General features: G+C 56.6%; 2 protein-coding genes across 8 annotated transcripts in view; both read right to left on the bottom strand.

Annotated features, from left to right (window-relative positions):
- Positions 1 to 4,089, bottom strand: part of Aacs (acetoacetyl-CoA synthetase) — a 39,981-nt gene extending 35,892 nt beyond the window's left edge. Inside the window, exon 1 of one of the 3 annotated variants that reach the window (XR_007109824.1) lies at positions 3,857 to 4,089. Coding sequence is in view for 2 of the 3 variants with exons in the window: in XM_047561299.1 (XP_047417255.1) it covers positions 3,857 to 3,989 (133 nt within the window). In the remaining variant the exon portion in view is untranslated. The remainder of the gene's footprint in view (positions 1 to 3,856) is intronic. The other 2 variants (XM_047561299.1, XM_047561298.1) reach the window with 2 other exon arrangements.
- Positions 4,090 to 7,548: 3,459 nt separating this feature from the next.
- The window catches only part of Bri3bp (BRI3 binding protein), a 34,591-nt gene continuing 23,957 nt past the window's right edge, over positions 7,549 to 18,182 (bottom strand). Inside the window, exons 3-8 of one of the 5 annotated variants that reach the window (XR_007109832.1) lie at positions 14,364 to 14,515; positions 12,079 to 12,215; positions 10,660 to 11,587; positions 8,536 to 8,997; positions 8,221 to 8,357; positions 7,549 to 7,683 (exon numbers count right to left, since the gene is read on the bottom strand). The gene's annotated coding sequence lies outside the window, so the exon portion shown is untranslated. The remainder of the gene's footprint in view (positions 7,684 to 8,220; positions 8,358 to 8,535; positions 8,998 to 10,659; positions 11,588 to 12,078; positions 12,216 to 14,363; positions 14,516 to 18,182) is intronic. The other 4 variants (XR_007109831.1, XR_007109834.1, XR_007109833.1 and 1 more) reach the window with 4 other exon arrangements.

The raw sequence follows: 18,182 nt of genomic DNA, 5'->3' as shown, positions 1-18,182 counted from the left end.
TGGCACTGGCCGAGCGGGCCCTGCAGCTCCTCCCGCCCACCGTCGGTTTCGGTTCGGCCTTTGGTCCTCACGCACAGCGGCATTCCAGCTGCGGAAACTCCCCAACCTGATGTGAGACGGGCAGAGGCGGGAAGTCCGGGCCTCCCGAGAAGGCCCCGGGCCCACTGCAGAGGCACATCCACCAGAGCGTCCCTGGGAGCAAAGGTAACGGCCCTGTGGGCCTGGGGACCAGACGGTCACAGTGGCTCCTTAACCTGAGGACCATGGGGCCAGACGCCGAGCTGTAGCACAAAGCAGGTGACCACAGGCACCTGCACGGTGCTCACACAGACCTGAACTAGGGGCAAAAACACCTGAAAACCTGGTTTGAAATGAAATTCTGGAATGTGGGCTGCTGAGAAAAGCAAGCATGTGACCGTGGTGGGCAGCCACTGATGCCCAGCCCAGGCACTGCCACCTAACCAGGCCGAGCTCTGTGACCAGCAGGGCACCCTGGGAATGACGGTGCGGCTCCCAGGCTGGGTCCTAAGGGACACTTGAGCTTCCACCCCTGCTTCTGGGAGAAGCCAGCGGCCAGGCCGTGCGGACACCCATAGTCCTATGTGGCACCAAGCAGCCTCCGCCCGGCCAGCACTAACCTCCGCCTGGGAGTGAGCACGGCAGCTCCTCCTGCATCAGGCCTCGGGACGCCTGTGACCCTGGAGGCCCCAGGCCAGAACTGCCCGCTCAGTGGCCCTCAAGTCTCAAGTCCTGAGCCTGGGCTGAGGCATGTGGCTTCAAGTCGCCAAGGACTCGGTGGTGCGGCAGCCAGAGGAACAGCACACTGCTCACACTGCACGTCCTCAGCCCTCTGAGCAGCACTCTGCTAAACAGGTGCCCCGCGGGAACCCACGCCACAGCCACCTGCCCGTCCACGGAGGCTCCGCCCGGCACGACCTGCAGTGCCGCTGGCTCTCTCCCCACTGCAGCTGGGCTTGTGACAAGTCACCAAGCCTCCTGCCAGCAGACTCTACCCTGGCCACACACACAAAGGAGGGACTCCAGCTCAGCGTACACGGGACATTGGGCACAGTGCCACAAGGAGCAGTACATCCTTTGAAACTCCTACCATGACCCTAGTCTCTAATTAGAGAAGGTGGCACATGCAGAGTGTCCCCTGGGGCCTTGCAAAAAAGCATCACATGCACATGAGTCGGGCTGCAGCTGCAGCATGGGCTGGGGCTTCCTGCAGGACAGGAAGTTTGCATCGGGGGACCCCAATCCCCGCAGAGCCATGCAGGGAGCCCTCAGGCAAGCTGGCTGGAAGCCACGACAGAGCAGAACAGCTGTGACTCTGGCAGTGGAAAGGGAGCAGGTGACTTCACCAAAGCCCTGCACCTCCTGAAATCCAGGGACAGGAGCCTCCCACCACTGGCTCAGTGGCATAGCCTATAATCCCAGGAGGCTGAAGGAGGAGGATCACAAGTTTGAGGCCAGCCTCGGCAACTCAGCAAGGTCTGTGTCAAAAAATAAACTTCAAAAGAGCTGGGGCTGTGGCTCAGTGGTAGAGTGCTTGCCTAGCATGTGTGAGGCCCAAGGTTTGGTCCCCAGCACCAAAAAAAAGGAAAAGAAAAAAGAAATCTGCCCAAGGCAGGAGGAGAGGCAGCAGGGTGGGGAAGGCCCTCCCTCCCCGCACAGTCCAGGGCTGGAGCAAGGCTGCAGGGACAGCTGGGGACGCACAGAGCTCTGCACAGAGCCACTCAACAGCGCTCTCCATACTGCCGCTATGAAGGAGCCACAGGCGGAAGCGCTGCGTGAAGCAGTAAGAACGCTCATAAATGCATGGAAAGATGGGCAGGCCAAAGCCGGAATAACAGGCACCTGGACAGCAGAGGAGGGAAAATATTCAAAGGAAAGTTGGCTTTGAGTTAGAGCTGAAGGCAAAGCCCCAAACCTCCTGGACCCAGCATGGGAAAAGGGAGAAGCAGGTGGGGAACGCATCGCCTGGGATGTGCTCCGGAGGAGGAAAGAGTGAACAGCACTGGCACTTCCTGCCCAGGCCACGGGGGCTCCTCACAGCTCCCAGGGAGGCTGCTGGGGGGTGCAGACCAGCGCTGGAGGCCCTGGGCCTCCGAGGTTGGAAAGCTGGCTTTCATAAGCCAGCCGTCCAACTTTCAAATACCGGAAGCTCAACACAACATCCAAATCTAGCCCAGGGGCCAGCAGTCCAAGAGCCTGAAGGAAGGAGAAGATTGGGAGCCCCGGTGCTGGCTAATGTCCGCCCAGCACCCACAGGCCAGGGGCAGAGGGCCCCCTGCACTGACCATCTCAGGGCACCCTCACACCCACCCAGTGTCACAGGTCCTCTTATTATGCACATTCTACAGTGGAGAAAACAGCTGGGGCTAACTGATGACTTCCTCCAGGTCACACGCTAGTAAGTGGAGCCAGTTAAGATCGAGGTATTCAGATTACAGCTCCTCTCTCGGCCCCTTGCTTGGAGGAAGGAGGTTGTGCCCACCCCACAAGGCTGCCCCTGTATGAAATGATGTTGTCAAGCGCACCAGGGGATCTGCATAGGCTATGCGGGCAGAAGAATCGGAGAAGATGAAGAGGGACACAGAAAAAGGAGGTAACCCCCCAGCACAGCCTGCTGGCTCCGCCTGAGGTCAAGTCCACCCACCCACAGCCTGGAATCCTGAAAGTGGCAAGACACACACAGCCTCTCCAAGTGGGGACGCGGGATGGGGCTGGGCTGGGCAAGGAAAGGACCCTGTGCAAGTGCCACCAAGCTCAGGGGAGCCTGGGAGCTGCCAGCTGGCAGTCTGCTGTCCCATAGTCAACAGGAACCACCAAGAGCCCCTGAGCCAAAGAGTGACAAAGTAAAACCTGTGCTTCAGGATCGCTCTGGCAAAGCAAGTAGGGTGTGCTGAACGGGAGGTGGGAGAAGCAGGAAGCAGGAAGGGCAAGCACCATTCAGAGAAGAGGGAAGGCTGCCCGGAGAAGGCTAGCTTGAAGGGGCAGGAAAGCCAGGCCGGGGAGCGAGGCTGCAGGCTGTGGGGCTGATGACCCCTCTCCATCTTTGCAAAGCTGACAGGGGAAAGCGATGCCACCAAGAGACACAGGGAGACCCTAGCTGAGGAGGTGGGAGGGGAGAAGGCCCAATGAGTGGACAATCAGGGCAGGCGGCTGCACAGGCCGAGCCAGTGAGAGCCCAGCAAAGGCTGCAGAAAGTCCCCCCCAGAAGAGGGGCCTCTCCCCACGTGCACCCAGACAGGTGGCTTGAGGGCCACGTTTGGACGCTGGAAGTTCGCACCTAAGAGGAAGGGGTTCCACCCTCTTCCCAAAGGCGGGCGGCTGCGGAACATCCTCCCGGGTGCCCGAGAATTCCACGCTGGCCTCTGCAAAGGCAGCTTGGAAAGGAAGGGGGCGGACACCGGACCCCACGACGGTACAGTAGGAAGAGCCCTGTGTCCGGGAGGAGACCCCCACAGGCTGGAAGCCAAGACCCCGGGGAGCACCTTACAAGGGACCCCAGCCCACAGGGGGGCCGCCAGCGCCAAGGGGGCGACCCTCCCGGGAGAGGGCATCCCCCGGGCCAGGAGAGGCTGGTCGGGAGCGGCGCGGCGCTCCGAAACCAGAGGGTGCCGCCGCCCGGGGCAGGGACAGCCCGCGGCGCGAGGCCGCCACCGGAGCAAGGCCCGCGTCCCGCGGCTCTCGGACCGCGGCGGACCACCCGGACGGCAGCGGCGCATCCCCGGCACAAGGAGGGGCCGGGACCGCGCGGCCCGGGGACAGGGCGCGCCCCCGCCCAGCAGGAGCGACCTCCCGCCACCCGGCCGGTCCCGGGACCCCAGGGGACCGCCCGGCGCTTCACCCAGCGCCAGGCCGCAGGCGGCGCCCGCGGCCGCCCGGGAAGCGGTCATCTGCGTGTTCCTCTTGCTGTCAGGCTCCCACATCACCTGCGCCTCCATGATCGCCTGGCGCCCGGGGCGCGCCTGCTCCGACATGGCTGCGGCGGCGAGGACCGGGCGGGCGGCGCTGGCGGCGCGGGCGGCGAGAGGGAGCCGGCGGCGCCGCAGCCCGCGAGAGACCGGAGAGGCCACGCCCCGGCCACGCCCTTCACGGCCCACGCCCTTCACGACCACGCCCACCGCCCTGTAACCCTCCGCCGAGCCGGCCGGGGAAAGGAGTGCTCGGCGCAGGCGCGCTGGCCGCCCCGCGCCCTCACCTGCGCCCTCACCTGGTCCAGGCTGCATCCCGCGCGCGGGCAGGGCCGCCGGCTAGTGCACGCAGCCCGCGCTCACCGTCGGCTCCTGTGCGGACATTTATGGGCGTCTGCGGGTGGCGGACACGCATGACGGGTGGGGGACAGCGAAACGCACGGCGTGGGTACGGAGAACGGTGCCTGGCTGTAACAGCTACGCTAAGCCACACGCTGCATCAGTAGCGAGGTAGACCTTATGGAGTGATGCATGTGGTGCATGGCATTCGTCTCAAAAATGCACTGAGCGGGGCGCGGTGGGGCTTGCTTGTGATCCCAGCGAAGCTGGAGGCTGAGGCAGGAGGATCACACGTTGGAGGCCAGCCTCAGCAATTTAGCAAGGCGCTAGGAAATTCAGCCAGAGCCTGTCTCAAAATAAACAATAAAAGGGCTGGGGATGTGGCTCTGTGGTTAATTGCCCCTGGGTTCAATCCCTGGTTTTAAAAAAAGCATTGAATTCTATGGAGAGAAAGCCGGGGAGGGGCGAAACCCTGGAGAAGCGTTTCCGTTTAAAGAGGAGTGCCAGGAAAGGCCCCTTTGAAACGTGACTTCTACCTGTGCCTTGAAGAGGTGAGCTATTCCACTTCTGGGGAAAGTTTCCAGCAGAAGGAACAGCCAGTGTGCAGGCCTGAGGCAGGCGAGCCGTGTTCCTAGCCTTTGACGTGAGAGACCCGGGGTGGAAGAAGATAGGTCATCAAGGAAAGGAGTGGTGGCTCAACTGCAGCCTGGGGACCATGAGAGACTTTGGCTTTGACTCTGAGATGAGAGTGTCAGAAGTGTTTTTTGTTTGGTTTTGGAGAGGGGAGGCCCCTCTGGCTGCCCAGTTGAGAATAGTTTTTCTTGTTCCTTTTTTTTTTTTTTTTTAATGTTACTGGGGATTGAACCCACTGAGCCACATCCCCAGCCCTTTTTATTGTTTATTTTGAGACAGTCTCTGGCTAAGTTTCTTAGGGCCTTGCTAAGTTGCTGAGACTGGCCTCCAACGTGTGATCCTCCTGCCTCAGCCTCCTGAGCCTCTGGGATTACAGGCTTGTGCCACCACTCCTGGCTAAGAATAGTTTTTTCTTCCTCTATTTTCTTACTCTTTGTTCTACTTCTCTAACAGAATACCTGGAATGGGTGGTTTATAAAGAATAGAAATTTACTGGAAGTAGGGAAGTCCCAGGTCTAGGGGCCTGCATCTGGCAAGGGTGGGAGGCAGAAGAGCAAGGGAGCATGCAGCACAAAGAGGGACAGGACCACAGGTGGGACCTGCAGCCCGGAGCCTCTTCATCAGCACCAATCCCCTGTCCTCACGCCTGAACACCTCCCTCTGGGTCCCCTGTCCCCGCCCTGCTGCCAGGAATTAAATGTCCAACACATGAACTCTGGGGACACATTTAAATGATAACAAGCCTTCGGGAAGCAAAGGGAGAGCCCTTATGGTGATGTTCCAAGAGATGAGGTCGGCGGCCAGGCTGGGGAGGCGGCTAGGAGGTTAGAAACGGGCTGGGGACCTATTCTGCACGCTGGTCCTGCCCCTCCTGTGTGCCGGCTCTGCTTGGAGACACGTCCATTCTCATGGTCCCGATGGATCCTGCCGCAGACCTGTTGGCGTCCCACAAACAGCCGGGAGTGGATGAGGCCACCAGCCCGCCCTCCACCCCAGGCAGCTTCTCCCGGTCCCCACAGGCACTGTCAAACAGGACGCTCGCTGTGCGCCAGGACTTCCAGGTCGGCAGCTTCCCGACTCCTGGTTCTGGGACCACCTCCAGGTCTCGGTTCTGTCGTGGTTTGGATCCCGAATGTGGCCCCAGAACTCGGGTGTTTGGCAATGCGGGAATGGCCCGAGGCGGGATGGCCACGTGCTGTGGACGACCTCATCTCATCTTTCTCGAGCTTCTCAAATCATGTACATCTGGGCACACGTGGAAACAAACGCCTGCCCTGGGAGAGAACCCTCGAGAACCGCCCGACGGACTCGACTCAGTGGGATGGCCACAGCCTGCTTGTGAAAGGACTCCCAGCTCTGGGGTCCGCCGCTGTCTCCCGATGGAAGCGCACGGCAGACTTCCCGAGAGCTTTTCCTCCCGGAGACGAGGAGTGACCGCAGCTGGCCCAGCCCTGGGCTTGCGGCTGAATGGTCACTGCCTGATGGCTTGACCACGGGCGTCCAGGGTCAGGACTGCTGCCGGGCCTTCTGCCTGCGTCCTCACCGAAGGCCACGCCGTGCTCCCCAGGGGGGCCTCTTCACTGGGAGATGTCCATCCCCTGGTGCGTTAGTGAGGCCACCTGGTCATACCATATGGAGCCACCAGTAATGACGAGGGACGGCCAGACCCCCGTGCCAGGACGCCTCTCACAGGAGCCCTGATGGCAAAGTTAGACAAGACCCATGATTTTGCAATTAAGCAGTTTATCGCAGGCGCCGCCCACCAGCGCTGCCAAAGGTGACTACCGCCCGAGCTGTGTTGTGCTTGGCTTGCGTTAAGGGTTTTTTTTTAAGGTCTTATTAAATAGGTGTCTGGAAATTATGAGATTTCACGTTGCAATCTGGGTTTGGGGCTTTGGAAACTCAGACGGGCTGATGCTCAGATTCCAATTAGCTGGAGCTCAGAAGTGGCTCCCGCTCCTTAGAAATGGGAACGTTCTCCTTGATTTGTCCTGGTCCCCACCAAGCCCCCAGGTCCCCTCCACATTTTCAGACTTTCCATTTCCATCTCTTTTCCTCAAAATTATTCAGCTGGGGAGCCTTACATTTTCACATGCCAGGTAATCACATGGGGATCTGCTGTCTGAGAAGAGGCGCGATGTTTGGGCCAGTCTTTCGGCTGGGGAAGAAGGGCCCTTTCCTATTCTTCACGGCCCAGTCTTTTCTTAAATGTCCTAAAAGTAAGCAGCACATGAGAGAAGATCAAGAAGAAATCCTTTGCCATGGGTTTTGCCACCTTGAATCAGCCTCAAACAAGAAAGAGTATAAATTCATCCACTTAACACTTGCTTATTTCTTTATTGAGCAACTACTATGTTCTAGACACTATTTAGTGCTTGGGATGTAACATGCAATGAACAGAACGAGGTGGGCGTGCCAGGACTTTCATCTTGCCAGGATCCTCTGGCTGCCGTGTGGTGGAGGAGAGGAGTGTGGGTGGATTGGGGGTGAAGGGAGCGCTGCAGACAGGGCTGTGGGGCATATTGCAAGTTCCCCCGTGGCACAGTGTGGCCTGGATGGGCAGGAAGAGGCAGAAGATGACGGGCGCTCTTTACCTCCATGAGTGGGACCTACCTAGCCACAGGTCTGTAGCTCTGTAGGCCTCCGGTGAGTTCCTCTTTAAGCAGCTGTAAATCCATCCGCGGTGGCGATGCGCAGGGAGGTGAGCTGGAAGTGGGCCTGGCTGCGGGTGCTGCTGGACTACAGGAGAAGCCCTGGGAGCCCAGGCTGGAGTGGAAGCTGCATTGGCCTGGGTCACAACAGAGGAGGGATGAAGCAGGGGAACCCACTGGATCCCCAGTCCCGGGGAGAAAGGCAAAGGGCTGACTCCAACTGGAGACGCGGCCAGGTCCCCAGAGTTCGTCAAGATCTCCTTTTCTGGCCTTCAGGTGTGGTTGCACCAACCCTCCCCGACGCCCCAGGGCCTGTGGAAATCAGGCAGCTGCCAGGTACCCAGGACCGGAGGCGCCTGTGATGTTGCAAAGCTCAGCCCCCCCCCCCCACCTGCGCAGCAACAGCGAGAAAGCAGAGATGTGGCCCCTGACCCCAGAAGGCCAGAAGGGAGGAGGCACTGAGGGGCCCCTGGAATACTCTGCAGCAGGGCAAATGCCAGACGCGTGCGTCCGTGAATCCCGGAACGTGGAGCCAGAGGAAAGCAAGGTGTCGCCCTGCGCACCGTGTGAGTTTCCTTTTATAAGAAGCTCCACATCAAGCGAACCCCAAAAGGTCCTTGTTGGGAGCACAGACATGCAGAAAAACAAAGGAAAGCAAAGAGAAGCTTCGCCACCTCCAAGGCACTGAATTCTTCTAAGGGACCCGAAGCAGGTAGATTTAGAGAGGGATTTACGAAGATCCTGTGTAGCCCACCCCGCTGGGCAGTCAGGACGCCAGGCGCATTTCGTTCCTGGAACAGTACAAGACACACTGAATTCAGTCTTTAAGTATTTTGCACATCTCACAATTTACAAAAAGAAACAAAGGCAGACCCCAAACGTCTGCTGTTCTTTTTTTGTTTTTTTTTTGTTTTTATTTTAAACTGAGGATTGAACCCAGGGACACAGCCTTTGAGCCACATCTCAGTCCTTTGTTGTACTTTACTTACAGACAAGGTCTGGCTGAGTTGCCTAGGGCCTCCCTAAATTGCTGAGGTTGGCTTTGAACTCGCGATCCTGGGATTACAGGCAAGTGCCACCACGCCTGCCAAGTCTGCTGATCCTAATAAGTTTTACTTCGAGCCCGGTTTGCAAACTTAGAAACGAATGAAAGTCCAGCCACGGGAAACGGGTCATCAAGCGGACCATAGCCCACGCTGTCCAGTGCCGCCCACACCAGCCACACACCATCGGTTTGGCCTGTGAACTTCAACCTTCCAAAGAGGCCGCTGCAGGGGATAAAGCCGACTGCAGAACGGTGTGCACGGATGTAGAAAAATGCTCATTAGACGCCACGTGGTTAAAATCTTCTTCTGTCCCGCCTGGCACAGTGGCGGATGCCTGAAGTCACTGCCCTCGGGAGGCTGAGGTGGGAGGACCACCTGAGAACAGGAGCTCAAGCCTGGGCAACACTGCAAATCCAAAGGAAGGAAGAATTAAAACGCTTACAAATCCTCCTTTGGTAAATATGATATGTGTTTCCTACACTTGAATATATACGTGGAGAAGAAAAACTAGGATATTGGAGTAGGGGTGTGGCGGCCCCTGAAAGATGTGTCATGTCACCGGGAACCTATGACTGCGACCTTACTTGGAAAAAAAGCCTCAGGGCTGTGATCAAGGTCAAGCCCTGGAGAGGAGGAGATCACCCTGGGTTACCTTAGAAGAGACCCGCAGTCAGGTGTCGTGCTGGGCTACTTGGGAGGCTGAGGCGGGAAGATGACTCGCAACTAGAGTTTGAGGCCAGCCTCGGCGACCGAGTGAGACCCAGGCTCAAAGAAAGGAAGGAAGAAACAGAGGGAACACCGGAGAGGCAGGAAGCATCCTCCCAGAGCCTTCAAGGGGGCGTGACCCCGCCAACACCTGGATTCTGTACTTCCGGCCTCTGGGATGGGCGAGAACTCTATCCTGTGGCTGGAGGCCCTCCGCTGGTGTGCTCTGGCATGGGCCCTAGGGACCCAGCAGGTTTTCCTTAAACTGTGGGCAGTGGCTTCCTCTGGGGAGGGAAGATGGGCTGAGGGCTGGAGCAGTGTCAAGGGTCACTGCCATCCGTCTGCTGCGTTCCTGATTTTTTGTAAGAAGAAAGAATTCAGCGATTCCTATCAGCGTCAGAATGGACTGCCTTTGGGCTTTGGGCTTGCTCAGTGGTGGAGCACGTGCCCAGCATGTGCTTCAGTGTCCTGGGCTCAATCCCCAGCACCACGCGCACACACACACATGCACGCACACACACGCACACACACACACACACACGCACGCACACACACACACCCGCACGCACACACACACGCACACGCGCACACACGCACGCGCGCACACACACGCACACACGCACGCACACACGCACGCACACACACACACACACAAAGATAAACGTGTGTGCACACATATATTACATATATATACATATGGTATATTCATGAAACATATATTCATAAAGTATGTTTGCTTATAATAAAGAAAGAAAATCAAAAGACTATTCTTTTTCACTAAATCTAAATCAAGAAGATCCAGCCATGAAACACGATTTTTTGATACATTGGTAAATTCGGACAATTCTGCAAATTCAGTGAATGGGTTTTTGGCAAATGGGTTTCCAACAAGGTTTTGATGAGTCGGCCCATTTCTGCTGGTGTCACCTGACAGACATTTGTCATGATTTCAAATGCCACCCTCTCTAAGGGCCCGTGGGTATGGCTAACACGTGTGTAAGTAAACACGCTGCTGCCCTCCCCAGGCCCCTGCGTGTGGTGTCACCAGCTTCCGCCGAAGGCAAAAGGATAAATCCTCCTCCTCCTTAGTCTGCCACGGTTTTCCTTCTGTTTCCGCATCATGGCGACGTTCTGTGAGGGCAGGACCTTTCTCCCTGCGCTGGCACGAGGTAGGCACACAGCAGTGTTTGCTACATGAATGCACTGTTCCCTAATGGTACCTGCCAGTGTGGACTCAGGGCAAATACCCAGAGGCCAGGGTTTACCTTGCCGCTGTTCTCCATCTGAGACCTGCTGTCCACACCCCCACAACCCAGGTAACAGACCACAAATAGGGATTTTGGTAGCGCTGGCCCTAGTTACCTTTGCTAATAGTGAGGCGGAGGGATTCCACGTGCAGAGGCCTCATTTCATCCTCAAGGTGGAAGGCAAGCCCGGCAAGCCCTCTCACGTCTGCTGTCGGGGCTAGTAACACCGCAAGAAAGGTGACCCGAAGAGGCGACTGTCCACCCTCTGGCTTGAGTTGGCTTTTCCTCCCCTTATGTAAATTTAATGTTCTTCCTTCAGAAGCCAAGTTTCCAGACAAAAGGGATTAATGCAAATACAAAGTCTCTAGTGTGTTCAGCAGGCACACACCATGAAAGGAGACGGCCCGCGACAAGGCGCGAGGAGAGCTCATTCACACAAGGGAGCACACTGTTCCCCGTTCCTTTTTGGCCCAGTTCTACCTGGTGCGCAGGAAGGCTGCTCCTTGCTTGGACCCCCACACCACACCTCACTGCATAGCATGGGGCTACCATTCTAGGTAGCGCCCAGAAACCGTTTCTACCCATTGTTCTCTTCAAAGGCAATTCAGGTCCTTCTGTGCCTCCAGGCGCCAAGCGCGAGTGGGGCGCTCCCGGACGTTAAAGGGAAGACTGCAGGTGCAGAAGGAGCAGGTCTGGACGACCTGTAGTAAGCTTTTTGGCACATTTAAGTTTTATTTTTATTAGCACCTCTATTTCCCTATTCGTTTCCATGATTCGGTTTGCTGTTTTGCACCGGGGATTGAACCCAGGGGCGCTTAATCCACTAAGCAACAATCCCCAGCCCTTTTTATATTTTATTTAGAGACAAGGTCTAAATATAAAAGTATAGGCCTCGCTAAATTGCTGAGCCTGGCCCTGGAACTTGCGATCCTCCTCTCTCAGCCTCCGGAGCCGCTGGGATCACAGGCATGTGCACCACGGCGCCCGGCTGGTGGTGGTCATTTTTTTCAGATCAACTGATGGACAAATCTGACTTCTTTCCTAAGGAAGTCAAGCGAGAGTCTGGACTTGGCACAGGGAAGCCCCTTCTGGGCGAAGCTGCTCGCGGTCCTCCGCCCAGGCAAGCCCACTCTTGGCCGGCCCGCTGCCTGTGCTTTCTGACGGCCGACGGAAGCCGCAGGCCCGCGGGCGCGGCGGCGCGGAGGGATCCCCGGCACTCGCACGCGCCACGCTCAGCTCACACTCTGATTGGCCGGCGGAGGGCTGGTACCCACATCAGCCCAGGCCTTCAGACCGCGGAAGGCCGGCCTGAGTGCCAACCAATCGCACGGCGTTCCGGCGCATGGGCTGCGCCCTCTCAGCCAATCCGAAAGGGGATCTGAAAGGGCGTGCCCAATGGGAGTGGGCAGTGGGGCGGAGTCACCCTCGGCCCGCGAAGACCGAGCGCCGTCACCTTGACAACTGGAACAGCGTGGCAAGTCGGCCCCGCCCCTCCGCGGTCCCGCGGTCCCGCGAATACGGAAACACTCACCATGGAGCGCTCCAGAGTCGAACCGGCTCGGCGGTGGCGCCGCGCTGCGGCGCTGGAACACGTTTCTTCCTCCGTTTACGTGTTCGCATATTCACCAGCTCCTGGGATGAGCCAGACTCGGTGCGCCGCATCCGAGGGAGCTTCACCGCACAGCGCGGGGAAGGGAACGGATGCTGAGTCAGTGATGGAAACCTCCCCGTCAGTCCGCGGGCCACGGAATGGACGTGGCCCGGGTGGAGGTGAGGCAGGGGCTGCTTCAGACAGGACGGTTGCCATCTGGGCTTGATGAACTGCTCACTGCGATAGGTGCCAGGAGACATTTTCCCACCCTGCCCTCTAAGGACCCTGGTTACGTGGTGCGCAGAGCATTTTTTTGGGAATTCCCAGACTGGATCCCTACAAAGAGGTGCCCTCCAAGGAAGACTGTGGCAGGGCAAGGCGAAGCCAGCGCCTCCACCTCCCCTATCCCCATCCCCGAGTGGTCCAAACAGTGGGCCTGAACACCAAAATGGATAGGAGGAGCTCTCATCATGGCTCGCGAGGGCAGGGCCAGGACGTGTACATTGTGGTTAGCCGCCTGCCTAGGTTGGCTGCCCTGGGATGAGGCTCTGGGAAAGGAAGCGGGGACTGGTCAGATCCTGGGGCGCCACCAAGTCCTGCGGGCACTGCCAGGCAGCACTGCATCTAGCTGGAAGTTGAGATCTTCACCTGGGCACTGCTGCGTGTCCCAACCCCAGGACAAAACCAGAGAAAAATACCACTTTCCCTTGGAGGAGTTCAGTCTGACATTCTGAAGCCTAAGTCACAAGTTAACGTTTATGGTATGGGGCTGGGGTTGTGTCAGTGGTAGAGCCACCTGCCTAGCTCTGGGTTCCATCCTCAGCCCCACATAAAAAATAAACAAATAAAATGAAGGATTTTTGTGTCCATCTACAACTAAAAAGAATTTTTTTTTAAATAAAGTATGGCATGAGTGCTTGCCTCACATGACAAGGTCCTAGGTTCAATCCCCAGAACCACACACATGCACACACACACAAATATATATATATATATATATATATATACACACACATTATACATATGTGTATATATATTATATATATGTTACATATATATAATTATGTATATAATTATGTATATATATTACATATATATGTATATATATATTATGGTAGGTATATGTATGTACAGGAAAAAGCTAGTTTATATAAAGTTCAGTACTATCCAAAGTTTCAGGCATCTACTTGTCGCCTGCAGGTAAGGGGTATAACTATTGACTCCTTACCCCCTCATTGCATCAACAATGGAAATGAACCGGGCATGGTGGTGCACACTTGTAATCCCAGCGACTCAGGAGGCTAAGGCCAGAGGATCACAAGTTTGAGGCCCAGCAGGGGAAATTAGTGAGACCCTGTCTCAAAATATATAACATTTCAAATGGGAGGGCTGCAGAAGTAGCTCAGTGGTAGAAAGTCCCTCGGTTCAATTCCCTGTACAGGGAAGGGCTGGGAGCAGCTGTAATGGATGGGTTAAGTGAGTCCTATCCGTTAGGCAAGGACATAAGCGCACATCTTCGTTCAGTTGCCACGAAACTGATCTCAAATGTGGAAAGATGGAGGAGACCAAATTAACAGCCTCGTTCCTGGAAGACTAGAGACAAAACTGAACATCCAATTTTTTTTTTTACAGTCCACACCAAGTCCAAAAATTCACATGATAGAACTATAACGAGAATGAAAGTGAATCAGTCTATGCAGGAAATGCAGTCGTTGACCCACCACGTTCACCCACATCTTCGACGTCCACCATAAGGGAATGGTCAAATAAATATGGCAAACCCCTAAAATGGGATACTATCTGGCCATTCAGAGAACAGGCTAGCTGGCTGAATTGTATGTAAAACAGTAATAGTAACACACCGAAGTTCAGGAAGGTGTGTATAAGATGCTCTGGGTTACAGCACGACGTATTTGCTCACACAGTCATGGGGGTTTCCCCAGCAGGAATCCCAAGCACTGGTGACAGGGTTGCCTTAGGGAAGGTGACTGTGATTGTGGTTGGGACAAGGCAGGAGACTCAGCGTCCACCGAACACCAATTTGTAGCTTTGACTGTGTCCCTGCTCGTCCAGAAGCGACAGGTTCAAGACCCTGGCGGGTGCCTGAACCTCAGAGCGTCTGGAGTCCCGTGCATACTCTTCCTCATGTGCCCTGCACAAGGCTCGTAGCCTCTGGAAAATCCCACCTCTTCTCCCGAGGGAATGAGAGAGCAATGCACATCACTTACTCTGAACAGGGAAAGCTGGCGCACACCGAGAACTCCACGCCTAAGCCCGCGAGTGAATGAGGGAATGGATGGATGAAGGAACCCAAGGCGGGCGTGGTCCAGGGGTGCCGTGCTTGCCTGGCCCGGGCACGGCTCTGCTTCAGTCACCAATGCTGCAAAAATACACTAATCAATGAGTAGCTGGGGGGGGCAATTTTAGCCCTTTGAAACCTAAATTAATGAGAATACGATTTGTACCCTTGTTTTGTCGAACTCTTGACGTGACGAGCTAGAATGCTTTTACCCAACCTGCTACAAGATCCTGAGTCCTGGTCAAACGGCCTCTTTGCCTGGAGCAACTTAAGACCCCTGAAGGCCAAAAAGTGTCTGGAAAGGATCAACCCAAACGAAGGTCCCCTAAGCATCTAAAATCTTGTCAAAGTACTTAAGATCCTGTGTTCCATCAGGGCTGGTGGTGCTCACCTGTAATCCCAGTGACTCGGGAAACTGAGGCAGGTGGATGGGAAGTTCAAGTCCTGCCTAGGCAACTCAGGGAGACCCTGTCTCAGAATAAAATAAAAAGGACTGGGGTTGAAGTTCAGCCCCCCCACACACACCCCTATTTTCCAAGCCCAGCTGGAGATTGGTTTCAGTGACTGAGAATGACAAGTAAAGGCATTTGAAAGTATCGAACTGCTGTCAGAAGAGATAGCTCTATGCAGATGTCGTTTTAAATACATGTGAGTCTCAACAGAGGGAACCTTTGGACTTGGCCCCGCCTCAGCACGCGGCTGAAACCTGGGTTTGAAGCAGAGCTGGGGCACCAGCCCGGCTGTGCCATTTTGAGCAGGTCACTCAACTGCTCTAGTCCCAGACAAAACAGGGATTTGCTCTTGGCTTAATGGAAAATAATTTCTTTTTTGTAAACCGCTAACTACAAATACTAACTCTCACCACCCCTAAGGCCACCCTGCAGCATTAGCAACGGTGTGGCTGTTCCAGTTTCTTCAGGGCCCCAGTTAATGTCTCCATTTGTGCAAGTTTGAAAAGAAACTTCAAGAGCCACACCTCCTCCAGGCAGTGAGGAAAGGGCGGAATTTGATGCGGCTATGGGCTTGGCAGGCAGGGTGGGGTCAGGCCCAGGCACTTGACCTTGGGCCTGGGCCCCCTCTCCTGCGCTACACAGCGACTCCCCTCTCAGCAGGGCGACTGCGATTTTGCAAGCAGGCTGGCAGAGCAGGCAGGCAGCACTCAGGGGCCCGAGGAGGGAAGAGGGGCATAGTCACCCTGCCACTACTCCACGGGCTTCCTCTGCACCCTCATTTCCCAAATTCCAGCAAAAACTGGAAGTTCTCCACCTGCATCTGACAATGGTCTGCAGGACACCAGCGGAAGTCAAGCCAGAACTGGCTGACACTTCGGGAGAGTTGACCCTCCCGCCATCAGGTCATCCCAGAACGAGAACACTCCTTGGCGCAGACACAGGGCACCTTGGACTATGCAAACAAATGACTGTCCCAAGTTTTGAGACTCGAACTTCAAGGGTCATTTGGTTCCCAAAAAGTGTGCATCAAGCACCTATGACCTACCCATACTCCCTCCCTCCTCAAGGACCATTCGGGTGGCAGAGGAACAAACAGCCATGACCCTGCTCCAACTCATAAACCCAAGGGACTGCAGTCAAAGCGATGACATGTGGCCCTGTCCTCCTGGTGTTCGTGTAGTCCACTGCCATCTGACAGAAATACAATGCAAGCCATTTGTGCATGTTAAAATTTTCCAGTGGCTACATTGTAAACCATTAAAAAGAAACAGATGAGCTGGGCACAGTGGCACATAACTGTAATCTCAGGGATTGGGAGGCTGAGGCAGGAGGATCGCAGGCTCGAGGCCAGCCTCTGCAACTCAGTGAGGTCCACAGCAACTTAGTGAGATCCTGTCTCAAATTAAAAAATAAAAAGGGCTGAGGATGTGGTTTTGTGGTAAAGCACCCGTGGGCTCAATCCCTGTTACCAAAAAAAAAAAAAAAAATTATACCATGTCTTCAGTCTTCGAACCTCCCTGTGTGTTTCACTTACAGCACATTTCCATTTGTGCGAGACTCACCCCAGAAGCTACCACGCTGGACAGCACAGGTCCAGGTGGGGTCACTGACATTTGTTGTGAAGGGTCACAGAGAAGCAGGGTAGGCTGGGCAGCCCTGTTGGGATCAGTCAACTCCTTGCACCAGGAAGGCACCCAGATGGTACTTAGTGAGTGGGTGAGCCCAGGTGCCAACGAAACTTCCCAGAACGCAGCTGGCGACGGTTTACTGACCCTGCTATGAGCCACAGTTAGGTGGATCCATCCAGAAAACAGGAGACCCGGTTCACAGGTGCACTAGGCCAGTTCACGGCTGCTCGTCACCGCCGGCCGAGACAGGCCAATCAAGCACAGTGCCGTGGAGCCCCAGAAATGGCCCGGACTTTCTAAAGCACAAGAAAAGGGACAGCGCCCCTTGGCTCCCTGTAATGAAGTTTCCTGCTGCTCCGCTCAGCACGCGGTGGCTCCTTCCCTGGGCCTCTGCCCACTCACCCGGCCTGGGGCTGGTCCAGAGGTGGAAGCACTGGATGGACCCGGGGGCCTCGCCTTTGAAATCACAATCGTCACTACCATTGCCTCCTTTGGTGGTCACTGACGTGGCGTCTACGCCAAGGAGGGGACAAGGGAAGGACACCCAGAAATGAAGGAGGACCGCGGCGGCCTGGAGCACGCAGCATGGTGGAGACTGGGCGGCCACCCGGCTGCACCGCAGGAAGCCACCGAGGGTGCCGAGCGACTGCCCGCCCTAACCCTCCTGCACCCGGAGGCTGACCGGCAGGTCCTGGAGACCCTGCACCGGGCGGGCACTCCAGGAAGCGGTTGGCCGTCCCCGACTGCCTGAGACCTGAGCGTGCCCAGCAGCATCCGCTGCCACACCAGCAAAACCACTGTCCCGGCGCTGGACTCCGCCTTTGCATATCCTGAACTCGGCAACTCGGAGGCTGCACGTCCTCGGTTTCCGAGTTGTCGTGGATCCTTCGCTTCCTCGGTTTCCGAGTTGTCGTGGATCCTTCGCTTCATGTTACTTCTTTACACGGGGCGCTGGGCATCGAACCCGGGGCCTCACACTCGCCAGGCAGGCGCGGCCCCGGAGCCACGGCCAGCCCACACCTCAGCTGCAGCGTCAGGGCTCGTGGCTTTTGAAACAGTCAACGCGCCGTCAACGCCGGTGTGGACTGGAGCGCATGTCAGCGGCCACTAGAGGACATGCAGGGAGGCTGCGCGGCCTTCCCTGCTGCGCGACGGGTGGGATCTGAGCTCCTCCGGTTAAGACCCCGAGGCCGCAGGACAGCATCGGGAAGCTGCAGGTCTGCCAAGGTCAATGGCACACGCGTGTGCACACAGCACACCAGCTCCGTCCACTCAGAGACCGCCCCCGGCCACCCCCTCCTCAGGACACCACCCCCTCAGGCCACCCCCTCCTCAGGATACCACCTCCTCCGGCCACCACCTCCTCAGGCCACCACTTCCTCAGGCCACCACCTGCTGCCACCACCTCCTCCCGCCACCTCCTCCTCAGGCCACCACTTCCTCAGGTCACCCCCTCCTCAGGTCACCCCCTCCTCAGGCCACCACTTCCTCCCACCACCTCCTCCCGCCACCATCTCCTCAGGCCACCACTTCCTCAGGTCACCCCCTCCTCAGGTCACCCCCTCCTCAGGCCACCACTTCCTCCCACCACCTCCTCCCACCATCTCCTCAGGACACCACCTCCTCCCGCCACCTCCTCCTCAGGCCACCACTTCCTCAGGCCACCAC

The sequence above is a fragment of the Sciurus carolinensis genome, chromosome 8 (genome assembly GCF_902686445.1).
Source record: "Sciurus carolinensis chromosome 8, mSciCar1.2, whole genome shotgun sequence".
In the NCBI taxonomy this organism is placed as follows: Eukaryota; Metazoa; Chordata; class Mammalia; order Rodentia; family Sciuridae; genus Sciurus; species Sciurus carolinensis.
This window is presented reverse-complemented; position numbering and strand designations above follow the sequence as displayed.